A 19,124-nucleotide genomic window follows, 5' to 3' on the forward strand; every position below is an offset into this window, starting at 1 on the left:
ATTGATCAATCAATTGATTCGGTTGCTCTTTACTAAGCAAAACTTGAAATCTAAACTTAAAACAACTTGTTTTATTTTCGTTTAGGAAAGTAAAATGTACCTACCCGAGGCTTTGCTCCAGATCTGCTGTTTGCCATGTAACTGATTCCTTTTTTATTAATAATTTTTCGGCGGAGTAAACTGATTGACTGACGCCATCTAGGCTTGCAGAATTATAATTGGATTTGACTCCCATCATTTCCAGAAAGCTGGAAGTGGTCCCAGCTGGCAGTATCTTTCATTATAGATGCTTTTAATAACTTTATACGAACCTCCGTTTAGGAAGAATGAGGTGTGTGTGTGTGTGTGTGTGTGTGTGTGTGTGTGTGTGTAGATATATAGAAAAAAAAAGTGGGGAATAACAGCAAAAAATCCAGCCATATTTCTACATGATACAGCTGGTGGTATTATCCATTTGGGTGAAAGGTGAGATATTCAAGAGCAAAATACAGAGTCTTATCCTCACCTGACTAGGCTGTTAATTTCCATCAGCAGAGCAAGAAGGGGTGGGTAGAAGACAGAACAATTCCTCCTCCCCCCTTTTTTTTTTGCTCTTGGCATTGAAATCTTTGCTGTCTGAATCGATACAGATAACTTAGCCGCTTCCCTCTTTCATGCCCTTGCAATACCCACTATCTTTGACAACTCTGGCAGCTGCGTCAATAAACAAACGAGTGTTCTTCCTCCTCTCTTCCCTGCCTGTCACTTGACTGAATGGGTCTGCTGGCCTTCATGATTGGAGCAGAGGAGATCAACAAGGGAGGGCACCTGTTGCTTCTAGACTGGGCACCAGAGCAAGGGTTGTTTTTTTTTTTTTTTACAAAAACGGCTGAGGGAAAACCTGCCTCACCTAAGCTTGATTTTTTTTTCTATTAAATTTGGAAAAGAAAGAGAGAAATAACATTTAATCAAAGTCAGCAACAAAGGTTTTCGCAGGTTGGGATGGTTTGTAAGTGTTTAGATCCTGTTCGTGGCACTATTGTGTGCATGTGTGTGTGTGTGTGTGTGTATGTGTGTGTGTGTATGTACGTATCTATGTGTGTGTATGTGTGTGTAGATATATATATATATATATATATATATATATATATATATATATATATATATATATGATAGATAGATAGATAGATAGATAGATAGATAGATAGATAGATAGATATAGATAGTTATAGATGATATAGATATAGATAGATAGATATACACACATATATCTATAGATACATATACCTATCTATAGCCTTTGCTGTGATTAAAAAAATCACAATATATATATTTATTTCTTGCCAGTATTTATATATTCTTTTTTCAAGCAGTGTTGTTGTTGTGTTGATGTCCTCTGGAACAACTCCCGGTACCCAATTCCTTATGAAATTAATTCCTTTCACATGTCATTGCAAATTAAGTAACAAAGTGCAATTATCTCACCAAGTCAGAGTTTTCAATGTTTAAGCATTGGAGGTAAACCTGCTTTATCATCATATCGGTAATGGGTATAGGCTGGGTGGGAGTGAGATTCTCTTGTTTCACAATTCTGGGTAACGTAGAGCAGACATGACAGAATGCCACATCTACTATGTTGCATGCTACTCCCTATAGAAGACGAAGGGACCTCCATTCTTCCTTAATGCTTGTGGGCACTTGCACTGTTACCAACCTCACCCCTCTGACTTTCTGGATGTTTGTGTGAATACCATCATGGCTCCTATCTGGGACTTTGGTGGATAAGGAAGGGAAAGAAAGGCTATTTTGTTTTCAGTGAGAAAATGGGAAAATCTATACCTCTGTCAACACTCACTTTAATTTCCTTGGTGCATTTTCCTCCAGAAGAAGGAAACAAGGAAATTTCAAAGGAAATAGCAAAGCTGGATACTCTGGAAAAGTAGAGCGGGGATGGATGGGGTGGGAAGGTAAGCATCACAGCACCTTGTTTCATGATGGAATTGGGCAATCTCAGGAGACGAAAAGAAATTTGTACAAGTGAAAAGCCATTGGCAACCTAGTATTTCTGCTAGATCTGAGATAAAGGTTTATTGGCCCAGTTACCCAAGTGGGGAATAGGGAGGGGGGCTGCCACTCTCAGATGCCATCCCTAAAATGGAACGTAAGATGGAGGCATGGGGTGGCAAGAAAGTGACCCAAACTATATTCTATATATTTGTAAGAAAATAACAATAAAAGATTAATGATGAGTAGATAAATGTTAATAGTAATTATAAGAGTGTATATTTGTGAATGAATTTGAAAGAGAAAAAAAAAACCTTTCTAATAAAAAATAAATAAAATGGAACAGAAAGTTATCACCTCTCTGAGGACTCACTGTTATCTTGGGAATATATTGAACAATGCCGGCAGTAATGGGAGCAGTATATTATTCTATACCCGTGATGGCGAACCTATGGCACATGTGCCAGAAGTGGCATACAGTGGCCATCTCTCTAGGCACGTGAGCCCATTGCTCTTCTGGGTTCTGGCGTGCCAGTCAGCTGGTCTTCACGCATGCAGGAGCACCAGAAAGACCAGGTGGCCAGTGCGCATGTGCACCAGGCGGCTCCTTTTCTGGTGCACACATGCACACTGGCCAGCTGGTCTTCATGTGTGCATGCACATGCCGGAAACCAGAAGAGCAGCATGTGCACCAGGCAGCTGCTCCCTCCGGTTTTTGGCATGCACATGCATGCATGCATGGTCCCGTTTCGGCACTCGTTGCCGAAAAGGTTCGCCAACATTGTTCTATACCATAACCCTGGCTCCTCTGGGATATGCTGTATGGTTCCTTGGACCCAACCTGCTATTTATAGGGGCAGCTTTGGTAGAAATACCCCAAGGACAGAACAAGGTCAGTGAGGTATCCAGAACCTCCTACCCACCATTCCTTTAGTGAGCATCCTAAATTGGTGGGTGATCCTCTTGAAGAGGTATTTGGGGACAAGATTAGTCTCTCTCCTCTTTGCCCCTCTCAGTTTCCCGTGGACCCTTGAAATAGAACGATATGCAGGATGCCTTCTGGTATGTCTTCTGGCTGCATTTTCAAATTAAAAATAATTGTTTGGCAGCAAGATGGCTTTGGGAGAGTTCTACTGGCACCAGAGAGCAGCTTTTGGACCTGTTAACCAAATACAGATGTGTTTTGTTGTATGCTCAACAATTCACTTCTTAAGATGAAATCCGTACCATCAGCCTATTGTGGCCACCATCAGTTCTTCTGGTTATGCAACCTCACTGATGACACTTAATGGCTCCGGAAGACTTATAGAGGAAATTTGTAGGGCAATGGAGGGATGATACGACTCCCAAGAGGAGAAGCAGTGTAGGTTTTTCTTCAATCCTTCTTGTGGCTTTCCCACAAAATTCATCAGTTGTTCGGGGCTTGTATGTGCAGCCGCCCAACCTTTGGGAAGAATGTGAGAGGCTCATTCCATATTTGTAAAGCAATGATTGCAGTTGGGCAGCCTGGACTCCATGTAGCCCTCTGAGAAAGGTCAGTTGTGACAAATTATGTTGATAATTTAACTGAGCTTAGAAAAGATTTGGTAGGTTTAAGTGCTGATCAGCAGAAAACCCTGGAAAGTATTTTTATGATTGCCGCTTTGCAAGGATGTGTGCATTGTTCCCTCCACCTAATAGTTAGTGTAAACAAATTTTGAATGAGTGATTGTGCATGCACACTAGCAGTATGCAGCTAGCCATGAAATGAACAAGTGCTTTTTGCATTTTCGATGCTGAGCGCTACTGTGTATTTCTTGAACATTGTCTCTCTGTTAGTGTGTTCTTGGTGCTCTGGTGATGGTTTTTAGTGTATGTATAATTTTGGGGCAATCAAAGGAAGGTAGGTGCTGGATTTATGTTTTTGCTTACATAAATTCTACATACCGTGTTTCCCTGAAAATAAGACAGCACTTCACCTTATTTTCGGTGAGGTCTTATTGTTTTTGAGATGCAGGAGTCAGCAAGCATGGTCACCTCATGGCTGATGCCGTGTTGCAATATTTTTTGGGAGGGTTTATTTTAGCGCATGCACTCAAAAGCCCAATTGGGCTTATTCTTCGGGGAGTTCTTATTTTCAGAAAAACAGGGTAGCTACCACTGCATAATGGTTGTTAATAGTTGCTATTTGGATATATGTAGCTGTATGTGTGTGTGCATCCATGAGCTTCATGAGAAAGAATTGTGGTAGACTAGAATTGTGACTCCATTTTGGAAATGCTTGATCTTTGCAGATAAGCGCTTTTTGATCTACACTCTTCCATTAGTTCATCTTTTGTTCCTGAATCAATCTTTGGCTTTTTGCCAAAGAGAAGTCATTTTTCCTCCCTGAACAAGCGCATTCTATATTGTATTCAAACAGTTGCAGGAAAATTCACAGGCTTCAAAATAGAAGAAGAAAAAGAACATATTTCCTGATTTTCTCTACGAATAAATATAAGATGTGTGTGTGTGTGTGTGTGTGTGTGTGTGTGTAAATAAATAAATAAATAAATATTATGGACCTATTTAAACTTGCCTAAAATCCACACAGAAAGTAGTTTTGAAGCATCAAATATGTGAAATATTGCAACTATGATCTTCCATACAAGAAAGTAAATAGACATTTGATCTTACTTATCTGGCAAGATATCTGACTGTGTTCTATTTATTTAACGTTAAAACAAAAAATACTATCCTGTGACCTTTATGACCAAAGTCCTATTTAGGGCACTGGCAGACAACTCACCAGTCTTTGAGTTGGCAGAAAACTTGCTGTGTTGATCGCCAAGATCAATTCCCGTGATGGTGGACCTATGGCATGGGTGCCAGAAGTGGAACGCAGAGCCTTCTCTGTGGGCACGTGTGCCAATGCCAGCTACTCTTCTGGTTTCTGGCGTGTATGGTTTCCAGCTGGATTCCTGGGTGCCAGAGCACAGAAAATGGCCTGAAAAAGCCCCCCCCCCCAAAAAGACCAAAAAGCAGGCTGTTTTTAGGGCCATTTTCAGACCATTTTTGGCCTCAAAATGCCCCCAAAATGCCATGAAAACAGCCCCCCAAATGGCCAAAAAACAGGACGCGAGTCCCAGCCAACTGGTCTTCGGGTTTCTGGCAGTCCGGCGCACGCACATACACAGGCGTTCCGGTTTGGGCACTCAGTGCCGAAAAGGTTCGCCATCACTCTTCTATTCTATCACTATAAATGAGATTAACAACTGGTGCTGCCCATATCATTTTAATAGGAGACAAATTAAGGCATATGATTGGTGGAGTCTTTCATTTCCTTTCCTACCAAATTTCAGCTGTTTTCCCCTGGAAAAACAACCACTAATTATTGCCATTAACAGGTTGGGCAAGTATAGGTAAGTGTGAAGCAGTGTGTTTAACCATCTGTCAAATTTCCTGACTAACACATCACAGATACATATCCTTAAACTAACATTGGTTCCCACGGTGGTGGATTAAATACATACTCACAAACAGAATACTGGAGATAAAAGTGTCCTCCCATTTATGTTCCCCAGCAACCAGTAGAGAGGAGCATGTGTATTCAGCCAACTTTTTCATTATATTCTCCATTGCAGTTGCCAAGATTCATTTTCTGGCCAAGTAAAACCAAACAGACCTGTATAGGGGCCCAAAAATCCTCCTGCATTTTGTAGTTCCTGGTGTACAGCAAAAGTCAGAGGTTTGGCTCCTCCTATAGAATGCCATTTATAGGAAACTGTTTATATTTTTGTAGATTTACATCCCCCTCTCACAACCTCGCCCCCACCCTCCCTGGGTCTCCTATATCATTGGATCGATGTGAAATACATCTGCTATAAAAAACATCCTGTGTTCAGATAATGGGGGAGAAAAAGAATGGAGGGAAGCGTCCCATGCCATTGTTTTGGCTCTGTTTCATCAGTGCTTCTTCAGCTGCAATGGATTCCTGTGGGAATGGGATATGGGGCAGACCTCAGGGAGGCAGATTGGTGCAGAGAACATGAGGACATGTTTTATAAGATAGACAGATAGATAACTTTTTATTGTCATTTTTTGTACTGTGAGCACACTGGTCCACATTAAAAATGAAGTTCTATTGCCTGCTCTCAAGAGAAAGTGTATATCTACTGAAGCGCATACATAACACACACATACACATGAAAGAGGAAACTTGAGAGTTCACAAGGTTAGATGCTATATGGAATGAAAAACTGTGAATGAATCTAGATGTTCTGCTTTGGATACCACGAATACCATATGTTCAATTGGTAGAGTAGCAAAGTTTATTCTCTTGGTAATCAAAAGCGGACACCAGCCCAGAAATATTTTTAAGTTTCAACTAGGACAGGGGTCTCTAAACCTGGCAACTTTAAGACTTGTGGACTTTCCAGATTTCCTCAGGCCAGCCATGCTGGCTGAAAAATACTGGGAGTTAAAAACCCGTAAGTCTTAAAGTTGCCGGGTTTGGAGACCCATGAACTGGCAGATCTGGCTTCACTGTTGATTTCCTTGACTTCTTTCTCTGCTTTTCCATGCAGAAGTTGGGCACACCCAAGGACCTCTGGATGGAAGCCTCTACGCCAAGGTGAAAAAGAAAGACTCCCTTCACGGCAGCACAGGGACTGTCAACCCCAACCGGCTTGCCCTCTCTGCTGCCCCCAACCACATTGAGCACACGCTGTCGGTCAGCAGCGATTCAGGGAACTCAACTGCTTCCACAAAGACAGACAAGACCGATGAGCAGGCAGCACCTTCGGTTCCCAGCAGCAGTGGAGGAAACAACCCTATTTTGACTCCTGAAGAAAAGCGAGAGCTTGAGAGCTTGCTCAGTGGATTTGGTTTGGAAAACGAAGCCACCATGCACAACCACAGCCCCAGTGAGATTGCAGCGGCTGTTTCTGCTTCACCGGGACGCCATATTATACCAGCTCAAGTTCATGTCAATGGGGAAGCTGCTGGCTTAGTGGCCGAGAGGGAAACTGACATTTTGGATGATGAGTTGCCCAACCAGGATGGACACAGTGTGGGTAGCTTAGGTACCCTCTCTTCTTTCGATGGCACTACCAACACCAGTGACATTGGCTATCATGAGGCTCCCCGGATGGAGAGCCTCAATTCTTTACCCAACGGTTCATCCAATTTCAATGGCTTAGACAAGCTGCATAATTCGGAGATGGTTATCAACGGTGGTTATCCCTACAACAACCAGAATGCCTTGCGGAACATTATGGGACGTCACCCTCATGATCCTTATGCGCATATCAGGCCCTCAGTGTCTGCCCAAGAAAATCTGGCGGATTATCACCAGCATGGCTTCCCCACCCCTGGCTGGTTACAACCCCAGCCGCCAGCCGCCAGCCAGCCTTATCCCTATGGCTGCGACTCAAACAGCATATATCGCTCCCAGTCCTTCCCCACAGCTACTGTTGAAATCTCCCAGCTTCCTCAAGCACCAGCGCGGAGCACAAGTAGTCGCGAAGCTGTCCAGAGGGGGCTTAACTCTTGGCAGCAACAAGGTGGAGGTAGCAGACCACCATCACGTCAACAGGATGGTGCCCAAGACAGCCATAGTTCCAGCCTTGCTAGTGCAAGTCCCCAATCCAGCCCTTCACAAGCAGCACCCTCTCAAAGCATAAGCATCCCTGAATTCCCTAGAGTTGCCTCCCAGAAGGAAATAGAGCAATCCATTGAAGCTCTCAATATGCTCATGCATGACCTGGATCCCTCTGTCTCCATGATGCCTAAATCCCAGAGTGTTCCGTTGGCTACCAGAGAAGACAGGCCACACCCAGTAGCCCTTTCAATGTCTGCCCAGCCTGTGATAGGACCTCATGTGGTGCAACCAAAGGCTACCAATGCTTTTGGCTTGATTCCAGGAAGCCCTTCACAAAACTCTCTTGGCTCCAGCGTGCCCCAGATGGCTGAACCAATACCCAAAGCTCATCCTATGAAACTATTGCTCAACAGTGTTGGAGAACCAGAGTATCCAGCACAAGATTTCAGAGAGGCCTATTCTCCATATGGCTATCAGAACCAACAGCCAACTGTAATACAAGGAAAGAGCCTTGGCCAGATGGCAGGAAGCCCACCCACATCTCCCAGGCCTCATGCAACAGCATGCAAGGTCATGGAAGGGCAGCATCCTCTGCTGACATCACCTCCCTCATCCACAACAGCAGTCCAACCCCAGATGCCCTTAAACGAGGCTCAGCATCAGGGGGAAGCCTCTCAGGCTTCAGGGGAAGAGCCGTTGCATCTTGAAGGTCTGGTGGCTCACAGAGTAGCAGGTAAGAAAGTCTCGGTGGGGGTTTTCCTTTGAATAAACCACCTGTTTTAGGGGCTTAAATATGGATTTTGTAAGTCATGGGATGTGTGCTTTTTCAGGAACTTGATTTTGTTAAAAATGGCTTCATGCACATTAAGAGGCATAAACTCAACTCTTCCCATACAATGCAGAATGAAAAGACCGCAGTGCAGATAATATGGAAAATGTTTCATTTTCCCTCGCAATGGCCTTTCTCTTAAGTATGACTGGATTTTCAATAGCTGCTATTGACTATTTATTCAGTTCTAAACAATGGCCTGGGTACGGTGCCTCATCCTGTATCTGCATGCCATGCCCAAGGAGGTTGCGTTCTAGGAGGTTAAGGATTGAGAGGTTGGAAGGGGCCAAACAGTGGCACAATAAATGAAATTCAAGCATTGATGTACCTAGCGGAAGGGCTGCCCTGGCAATTCGTGAAGAAAAATGCATAGCTAAAAAAATCCCCCTAATTATGCATAGCAATGCATGAATCAGTAAGGGGGAAGAGTGAAAAGATCTCAAGTATTTCACATAGGTTATTGTCTTGGGCCAGGAACGGCTAGCATTTTTAGCAAGTGCGTCGTATGCCAATGCCAAGCTTTTGATAGGACCAGCATAGTTTGTACTGTAGCTCAGATAACCTTCTGATTCATGCATTGCTGGCTAAGCTGGAGGAACAGACATTACTACTGCTTAGTAAGGCCACACCTGGAATACTGCATCCAGTTTTGGTCATCACATTACAAAAAAGATGTTGAGACTTTGGAAAAAGTGCAGAGAAGAGCAACTAAGATGGTTATTGGCCTGGAGACTAGAACATATGAAGAATGGTTGTAGAATATGGGTTTGGCTAGTCTAGAGAAAGGAAGGACTGGGTGGACATGATAGCAGTATTCCAGTATTTGAGAGGCTGCCACAAAGAAGAGGGGGTCTGTTTATTTTTCAAAGCACCAGAGGGCAGGACAATGGTTGGAAACCAAGCAAAGAGAGAAGCAACCTTGAATTAAGAAGAAACTTCTTAACAGTGAGGACAATTAACCAGTGGAACAGCTTGCCATCAGAGGTTGTGGGTGCTCCATCACTGGAGATTTCTAAGAAGAGACTGGACAGCCACTTGTCTGAAATAGTACAGGGTCAACTGTTTGAGCAGGGGGTTGGATTAGAAGACCTTCAAAATCCCTTCCAGCTCTGTTCTGATTGATTGACTGACTGCAGCTAGAATTGTCCCATGTGAAGACTAGAGGATCCCCCACCACCACCACTTCAACCTAGGAGTAGTGTGAATCCCTGCAGCCTAAATAGCATTACTATATCTGTAATCTGTACTTAGTGTCTTCGTAACATGAGATAACAATGAGCACCACAAACCTTTCCTCCTGTTTTGTTTTGTTTTTTTGTAGAGAACTCCCTTCCTTCCTTCTCCCAAAAGGAGAAAAAATGATTTTGGGAGTCACTGCACCTACTTCCCTGAATTTGGGTGCTCTCTCTGGGTTCTGATAGCCATAGCTAAATCATGGGCTGGTACCATGCATCTATGCCTCATTTGCCCTAAACTGACATCTTTATAAACACAAGAAACCCTGAATTTCTAATGTATAATTCTTAGCAGCTGACATTAAAACATACAATACAACATTGTTGGATAGAGTGGATCCTAGGGAGAAATTACCCAGCAACTGCTAGGGTGATTGTGGCAAACAAGACAGGGCATTGATTTGATTTTATATTCAGTGAATGAGGGAACTGGCAAAAAGCTTTTAGTGTCTTTGCTGCAAGCTGCTGATTTAGGAAGGAAATGTCCACCACACCCACAGAAGCTCAATATTCCATTGCCTCGGGTGCTTCTTTCATGTCTTTTTCTGAAGCTCAGAGGACTGGAAGTCTTGGGCACGGCTCTGCATCCTCTGAACTGAGAGAGTGGTATTCAGTAAGAATAAGCAATGTTCATGAGTTTAAATGCATGAAATTCCCATGGTTGTTTCCCTTTTGGTGGAAAAGGCTTTGCTGAAGACCTTTGTCTTTGCAATTCTAGATATCTGAAAAAGCAATGGAATTCCACATGTTTGCTAAAGTTCTTATGGCATAGAAAGGACAAGGTACACCTAGTCAAAAGCACCTTTGACTCAGTTATAATCAGTAGAAGGGAATCATAATAAACTGAAGATCCCCATTCCTACTCAGTGGGGGGCTGCTATCAGTTTGTCCGGGTTCGGGAGAACCTGTAGCTAATATTATGGCCAGTTTGGAGAACTCCAAATCCCCCCCCCCCCGGCTGGCCAACCCACCCATTCCTCCCTTCCCAGGAGTCTCCATGCGGGCCCGTTTTGGATGCAAGGTAAGTGCAGGACTCACACGGAGGCTCGGTGAGTGGAAAAATGGGCCTCCCAGAAGGCCTCCGGAGCCCGGAGGAGGCAGTTTTCGCCCTCCCAGAGGCTCGAGGCAAGCCTCCAGAGCCTGGGGAAGGCGAAAACACACACACAGACCGGCCATGGTGTAGGAGGCTGACTAGGCCACACCCACCATGACATGCCCACCCAGCAACCGGGCAGAGAATCCGTTGCTGAAATTTTTGAAGCCCACCCCTGTTCCTACCCCATCACTAATGGCAAACTCAACAGCCTGTTCCTCCGCTCCAGTGATAATTTTAACAGAACAACAGAGTTGGAAGGGACCTTGGAGGAAACTCAAGCAGGAAACTCTACACCATTTCAGACAAATTGTTGTCTAATCTTTTCTTGAAAACCTCCATACTAGTTCTTCATATGCTTTTTAAACATCTCTCTTCAAGCATATATGTGAGCACCTTAAAAAACATGTTTATCCAAATCCTGATGACAAAAAGCTTGCCATCATAAGACAGACTTAGAGTTTTTATTTACGCAACAGAACCTAGATTTCATTCCATGCAGCACATGACAAGAACTAAGTATGTTCTGCCTTGGACGCCATGAAGGTTTTAAAAATGTATTCAGGTAAGTTTTCCTTTTAATCGAGATGGTTATTTTGAAACAACAGTTCCTTCAGTAGGTGCCTTCATCATTTCAAACAAGGTTGCATATTAAACAGGCTTTGCCCAAGCAGAAATTACAGAGGATGCACTTTCCAAAACCGTCTTTGGGATTAAAAGCTCTGGAATTCTCTTTAAACTACAATGTGTAGTGGCGAAATATTGTGATCATTGCACTCAGTATGCAGGGTCAGCCTCAGCAGTCTCAGAGATGGCAATTAGATGAAACAGTATTTAATTGTAGAACCACTCAGAAATGTCCTGGATCTAATCCAGCCATCAGTACCAGTCAGAACTGCTGCTCTGCTTCTGGGCCATGGGCATTAAAATATTTAGCAAAGAGAAAATGGTTTAGAGAATAAAGAAAACAATAAGATGGGGAGAAAAAACCAGGTTCAAGGCTGATCCACTGTGCTATCTTGGAATGTGTACAGATGCACATAATTTATATGTGATAGAAATATGTTCCCTGTGTTTCCTTTGAGTGTTCAGTGATGTTACACAGGCTGAACTCAGATAAAAGGAATTGTTTTCGTTCACCCAAAACATAGCAGTAAATAGTGCTCCTTTGCCTCAGTTGGCAGTAATGCCCATAATCCACTGATTCTTCATTGTCTTCAGAACAGTGCATTAGTGTTTTGCAAAAGAATACTTTTTAGAACACGCTCGAAATCTACATTTTAATAAAGTTGCAAGAGAAATGAATTCAGTTCTGAATGTTGCGAACTTGTCCAATGTGTGTGAACAGATGCACGAACGTGCCAAATACAGGATTCTGGACCTAGAGATGTAGTTTTGACCATTCAAGAAAGGAACCATGAAAACACATTTGTTAAGTAAAAGAGCACCCTAAAATGTACCCATTAGGAAAAGTATGCACAAAGTCACTTACTATGTCAGATTGCTGGGGAGACGGAAAGTACATGGGATATGGAAAAGCATGTATATTTTTTAAAAATGCACACAAAGTGCATGTGAAATTTCATGTTGACTTTTTATTTTTAATTGCAAATCACATTTGTGCAAGAGCACAAATATATGATTGGAAAAATGAAGAATTTGGGGGGGGGGGGTGTCAAAATGAAAAGTTGGAAGCAAACAACCGTCAGATGCTAGAGAATGATGAGAAGGAAATGTCCAGAACAAGCTGAAAGAGCAAGGGCCAGCATGTTATTTACAGTGACTTGCTATAAATTGCCTGTTTGTTCCAAGGCAAGTATGTGTGGAATTTCACAGATCACCCTCCTGCCTGGTTCTTGCTGTCATGAGAACTCCAGTTTCCTATTCAGGGGCAGGGGAATACCCCCTGCAGTGGTTACAGCAAAATGTCTCTAGGAGGATTTGCTCCCAGGAAGTACTGAGCATCCTTTTTAGCATCCCTGAAAATCCTACCCATCCCAAGAGAACTCAGGATCTAAATGGAAGCCCTGGAACAATTAGCACGATTTGCTTGAACCGTGCTTCATAATCCATTTTACTACTGTTGGGTTGAGTTTGCTAGAACTAACCACTCTGTCATCTCCTCTGGATCCTCCAATGTCTTGGAGAGCTGTGTGACCCTTTGAGAGCTGGATGCAACAAAATTTCATTTTAATGTATGCCGATTAGCGTACATTCACAGTGACAATAAAGTTATTCTATTCAAAACTTGGTAACTTTAAGAAGTGTGGGGCTTCAGTTCCCAGAAATCCCCTTCCAACCCTTCTTAAAGTTGCTGAGTTTGAGAAACATTGCTTTAGCCATTCCAACCATTTTAGAAGATCCTGGGAGGCTCTTGCTTCCCTGCCCTCTTTCTTATTTTCAGAAGTGGAAACAATTTGTGGTGTGTCAGTGCAGAAAAACGTAAGGGGGAAAGTCTTACTTATAACACTTTCCACCACCCCTCTTTTTTTGCAACTCCCAATTGCTTCAGGCAGATGGAAACTATAGAGGAGTCTCTACAGAGGAGTTGTTTTTACTGTCTAGGACATCATCTCAGTTTCTAAAACAAGAAAGAACCAATTCCCCACTAAGCTATCCACACAACATGAGAGGGAAGCAAAGTAATGTAGATCCCCACCCCAAAGGACTGGGATAGTTGGGACTATATTTAACCTCCTCTGAATCAATGGAGTTATTTATACAATTTAGTTTGTATTATACACTTGCCTCTCCTATGAGAGCCTTTTGCAGTGGGGGTGGAACTGCATATTGAAGAAACTTGCAAATTCCCTGATGCTTAGGATTGATTAAAACCTACCTTGAGTCCAGATTTGCTATCTGGGTGTAGGATATTAGATATGTTTTGAAGTGTTATTATTAAAATAAATCATATTAATAGCATAAACATAATTTTATCTTTACCAAATAACAAATGTGCCATAGTCTTATATATGTCTGTCCTGCAGTAAGTTCCACCAAAAGGGAACTTTTAGGTATAGGATTGTGGCCTGGATGGAAACACTGAATCAGAGATAGAGAGAAATGCTTTTAATATTAACTTTTTTATACTTGATATATGAATGGACTCAAGGGGCTCAGTGGCTAAGACATTGAGCTTGTCGACAGTTCAGAAGGTCGGCAGTTCAGCAGTTCAAATCCCTAGTGTCGCGTAACGAAGTGACTTCCTGCTACTTGCCCCAGCTTCTGCCAACCTAGCAGTTCGAAAGCATGTAAAAATGCAAGTAGAAAAATAGGAACCACCTTTGGTGGGAAGGTAGCAATGTTCTGTGCGCCCTCAGCATTTAGTCGGCCACATGACCACGGAGATGTCTTCGGACAGCGCTGGCCCTTCGGCTTTGAAATGGAGATGAGCACTGCCCTCTAGAGCCGGGAATGACCAGCACATATGTGCGAGGGGAACTTTTACCTTTACCTATGAATTGACTTAGGCCAGTTGCTTGAAGACCATTTGAAGTTACAAACAGGCTTTTTTTTTAAAAAGATAACTTGTCCTGGAAGTTATCACTGCTGTATGTACACCTTTGCAGTCATGTGATCTCATTTCAGGTATTTGGCAACTGGCTTGCATTTAAGACCAGGAGCGGTGTCCCATTGTGAGATAGCCACAATTTGTGACATTTCTTTTTGCCAATTTCCAGTGAAACCCACTTTCCCCGTCCATTGGATATGCTGGATTTGTTTAAGGATGACACGGTTTGCTTAACCACTATATGATTGCTTAATGACCATGATGATTTACTTTATGACCATTGTAAAATGGTTATAAAATTGAGTCCGGTAATTGTAAAGAATTTTGATTGCAAATCATTACAATTGCAATTACAATTGCAATGATTTGCAGTCAAAATTCTGAGTTCTCCATTGGTTGTAGTCAAGAACTACCTGTATGAAGACAATCTCAGTTATTCCTACTGATATTTTTTGGTACTTTCCAAATATGAGTCTAAAGTTTTCTTCAAAAGTATGGAATGATAATAGAATTATAATTAAGCTGCCACCTTAATTTTTTCCATATTCACTCTTAGTTAAATAACGCACACTGTCAGAACTGACAGTCATGCAAAAAGTACTTGATAAAGACAGTATGTAAGGATTGTATCAGGCTTGTGCTAGTCCCCAAGTTATGACCACTATTGAGCCCAAAATGTATGCTGCTAAATGAAATATTTGTTAAGTGAGTTTGCCCCATTTTATGACTTTTCTTGCCCCTATTGTTAAGTCAATCATTTCGTTTATTAAATTGGTAACACGGTTGTTAAGTGAATCCGGATTCCCCATTGACTTAGTTTGTTGGAAAGTCACAAAAGGTGACCACGTGACCCTGGGACACTGCGATGGTCATAAATGTGAACCACTTACCAAGCATCTGAATTTTGATCATGTGACCCTGGGGATGCTGCCATGGTGCGAAAATGGTCATAACTCACTTTTTTTCAGAGCTATCTTAACTTTGAACGGTCACTAAATGAACTGTTGTAAGTTTAGAACTACCTGTAGATGTATTCTGTTTAAACTATTCAGTAACAAATGGATACTTAGATGAATGTTAAAAGAAGGAGCACATGGCTGCAATGGCAAAATATTTTAACGGAATCATTGAAATGTTAAGTGCTAGTGATGGAGAGGAAGATCAGGAAGGTGAGATAGGCTGATCCTTTGGTCAGGAGGAAGTGCAACTACATTTGCTGAATGTGGTACAGGTATCTCTGTATTACACATACTCCCTTTCTTACAGTATGAGTAGGTATAGAGCCACATTTACATCATGGCTGCTTTTGCATTTCATCCCTATCTTGTCATACTGCCAGCTCTTTAGATGAGATAGCCACAGGGCCTTTTACTCCTAGTATTATTGCTGCTTTGTTTTTAATTTCATTTATTTCTTCCTCTGGGCTCAGTCTGTACCAGGGTTGTCAAACTCTCAGCCCACGGGCTGAATGCATAACGCACTGGCTAAGCCCACCCCCGGTTTAGTAAAGGGGGAAAAGAGTCGCGATACGTCACATGACGACAATGTGACATCGCAAGTTTGACACCCATGGTCTATACCAGGAGTCTGCAACCTTAGGTTAGATGGTTCCGCCCCAGGCACCTGATGGACCCTGAAAGGTTCCTGATGGAGCTTGGGACTTTTCCTGAATCCCTTGCTCACAGTTCGACCGAAGCCCTAGTGGAAGCCTGGGATAGGGCGGCCACTGGGGCCTTGGACCATGTTATGCCTTTGCAGCCTCTGACCCAGTGCCGATCCCAGGTAGCTCCCTGGTTTACCGAGGAGCTCCAGGAGATGAAACACCAGAAAAGACACCTAGAGAGTATTGCAGAGCAAGCTGGTCCGACCCAACACTATTAAGAATTCATATTAAATCCTATTTAGTGGCGATAAAAGCATCAAAACGGCAACATTTTCCCGCTCTTATCGTGTCCGCAGATAACTGCCCAGCCGCCCTGTTTAGGGTGACCTGCTCCTTACTTAATCAAGGAACTGGGGAAGACCCCTTGCAGGGTAGGGCTGAGGAATTTGTTCAGTATCTGCAGGATAAAATCGCTCAGATTTGGATAGGCTTGGACTCTGACTGTGTGGATTCAGGCGAGTCGATGGGGATGAATCTTGTGGAAACTATATGGGATGAGTTTGACCCTGTGAATCCCGAGGGCATGGACAGGATTATGGGGAGACTCAGTGCTGCCACTTGTGTGCTGGACCCATGTCCTTTTTGGTTAGTTTCGGCTTCCTGGGAGGTGACACGAGGCTGGCTCCAGGCGATTCCCAACGCTTCATTGAGAGAGGGGTTCTTTCTCCCCAACTTGAAGGAGGCGGTGGTGAGGCCCCTCCTTAAGAAGCCTTCCCTGGACCCAGCCTCTTTAGCCAACTATCGTCCAGCCTCCAACCTTTGCTTTGTAGTGAAGGTTGTTGAGAGTGTGATAGCACGTCAGCTTCCCCAGTACCTGGCCGAAGCTGCCTATCTGGATCCATTTCACTCAGGTTTCAGGCCCAGGTACAGCACGGAGACAGCATTGATCGCGTTGGTCGATGATCTCTGGCGGGCCCGAGACAGGGGTTGTTCCTCTGTCCTGGTCTTATTAGATCTCTCGGTGGCTTTCAATACCATCAACCATGGTATCCTACTGTGATGACTCGGTGGTTGGGAGTGGGGGGCACCGTTCTCCTCCTACCTGTTGGATCGATCATAGTTCTTGTTGACTGGAGGGCAGAGATTGATCTTGAGGCGCCTCACTTGTGGGGTGCCCCAGGGGTTGGTTCTCTCACCCCTCCTGTTCAACATAGACATGGAACCGCTGGGCGAGATCATCCATGGTTTGGGGGTACAGTATCATCAATACGCTGATGATACCCAACTTTTCATCTCTACCCCAAACCACCCAAACAATGCCCTCGACGTGATGTTCCGATGCCTGGAGGCTGTACGGATCTGGATGGGGATGAATAGGCTCAAGCTCAATCCAACCAAGACTGAGTGGCTGTGGTTTCCGTCATCCCAATTTGTGCATCTTGTACCATCTTTGATGATAGGGGAGAAATTTTAGCTCCCTCAGAGAAGGCCTGCAATCTGGGACTCCTCCTGGATACGCGGCTTAGTTTAGAAGAACACCTGACGGCCATGACCAGGGGGGCCTTTTACCAGGTTCACCTGGTAGTCCAGTTGCCCCCCTTCCTGGATCAGGATGCCCTGTGCACAGTCACTCACGCCCTCGTCCTTTCTCGCCTGGACTACTGCAACACTCTCTACATGGGGCTGCCCTTGAAGAGCACCCGTAGGCTTCAACTGGTCCAGAATGCGGCTGCGCAGGTTATCATTGGGGTACCCATGTTACACCCCTTTTAGGCGGCCTGCACTGGTTGCCGGTTGTTTTCCGGGTGCGATTCAAGGTGTTAATTATGATCTTTAAAGCGCCCCATGGCTTAGGCCCAGGGTACTTGCGAGACCACCTACTGCCACCGGTGGCCTCCCACCCTCCAGTGCGATCCCACAGAGTTAGCCTCCTCAGGGTGCCGTCGGCCAGGCAGTGTCGGCTGGCGACTCCCAGGGGGAGAGCCTTCTCTGTGGGAGCGCCTTCCCTTTGGAATGAGCTGCCCCCGGAGCTTCGCATAATTCCTGACCTCCCTAAAAAGTTGGCTTTTTCAGCAAGCCAGCCTGGCCTGAATAAAATAAATTATTAATTTTAATTGTTAATTTTAATTTAATTTCTAAATCTTATTGTAAATTTCTTTTGGGTTTTTTGGATATTATATTTAATCTTTCTTTTAACTTTTGTAATATATGTTTTTATGTTGTACGCCGCCCTGAGTCCTTTGGGAGAAGGGCGGCATATAAGTCCAATAAACCTAAACCTAAACCTTAAACACTCAAAGAGCCATTTGGACCCGTTTCCCACAGAAAAGAAAACACCAGGAGCCACAAAACCCTTCCCGTGCCTGACTATTTCCTGAGCGACCACAGAACTAGTATATGTAGATTGATCCATGGTTGGCATACTGAGGGTCGAAAAGCTCAATAAATCGTATGCTGGTGGGTGTCATACATTGGCGGTTCTGATGCATATTTTGAGTGACAGGGAGCCGCAGCAGAGGGATGAAAAAGCCACATGCGGCTTCAGAGCCATGGATTGCTGACCCCTGGTCTATACCATTACTCAGCGGAGGTCTTCTTTTCCACTCTGTTTATATTTGAGAGGAATACAGATAAAGAAGCCACAACTGCACAGCAGTTAAGGATGCTGAGTTTGTCAGCTGGAAAAGTTGACCGCCCGGGTTCTCACAATGGGGTGAGTTCCTGTGACTTGTCCCAGCTCCTTCCAATCTATCCGTTCGAAAGCATGCAAATGTGAGTAGATAAATAGGTACCAGTTTGATGGGAAGGTAATAGTGTTCCATGCTCCTCGGTGAATAGTCATGCTGGCCCCGTGACCATGGAAATGTCTTTGAACAATGCTGACTCCCTTGGCTAAGAAACAGAGATGAGCAGCACCCCTGAGAAGTGGACATGGCTGGACCTTTGAAACACCATGTATCTTCCTTCATTTTCTGATTTTGAAATGCCGGTTTTCAATCCCAGGTTGATAAAGACTGTGTCCTGAATATGCTTTGAGTCCAAAGAAAGTTAGCAGTCTGAATGGTGTTTGTGATTACCTCCAAATTTTCATTCCTGAGGTTACCCTCTCTATCGAAGGTACAATGGAACAATTAATAATTGAAGAGCGCTCCTCAGGTCATGTATTATGACCTGCTCTCATGCCACATCACAATATCTTAAAGTCTTGGGGTAAGACTTCAACTAATATTTTCTCTTATGTTCTTTTTCCTTTTCCCCCCTCCTTTGTTGTAATCTTGTTCTCTCTCTGTGTGTCCTCTTTGTCCCACAC

General features: G+C 43.7%; 1 protein-coding gene across 10 annotated transcripts in view; it reads left to right on the forward strand.

The window, feature by feature from the left end:
• TNS1 (tensin 1) overlaps positions 1-19,124 on the forward strand; it is a 401,394-nt gene that overhangs the window by 325,205 nt on the left and 57,065 nt on the right. For all 10 annotated transcript variants that reach the window (XM_081935971.1, XM_081935975.1, XM_081935973.1 and 7 more), the window contains one exon: positions 6,528-8,276. In XM_081935971.1, coding sequence (XP_081792097.1) covers positions 6,528-8,276 — 1,749 coding nt within the window. The remainder of the gene's footprint in view (positions 1-6,527; positions 8,277-19,124) is intronic.

The sequence above is a fragment of the Natrix helvetica genome, assembly GCF_964273705.1.
Source record: "Natrix helvetica genome assembly, chromosome: 1".
Classification (NCBI taxonomy): domain Eukaryota; kingdom Metazoa; phylum Chordata; class Lepidosauria; order Squamata; family Natricidae; genus Natrix; species Natrix helvetica.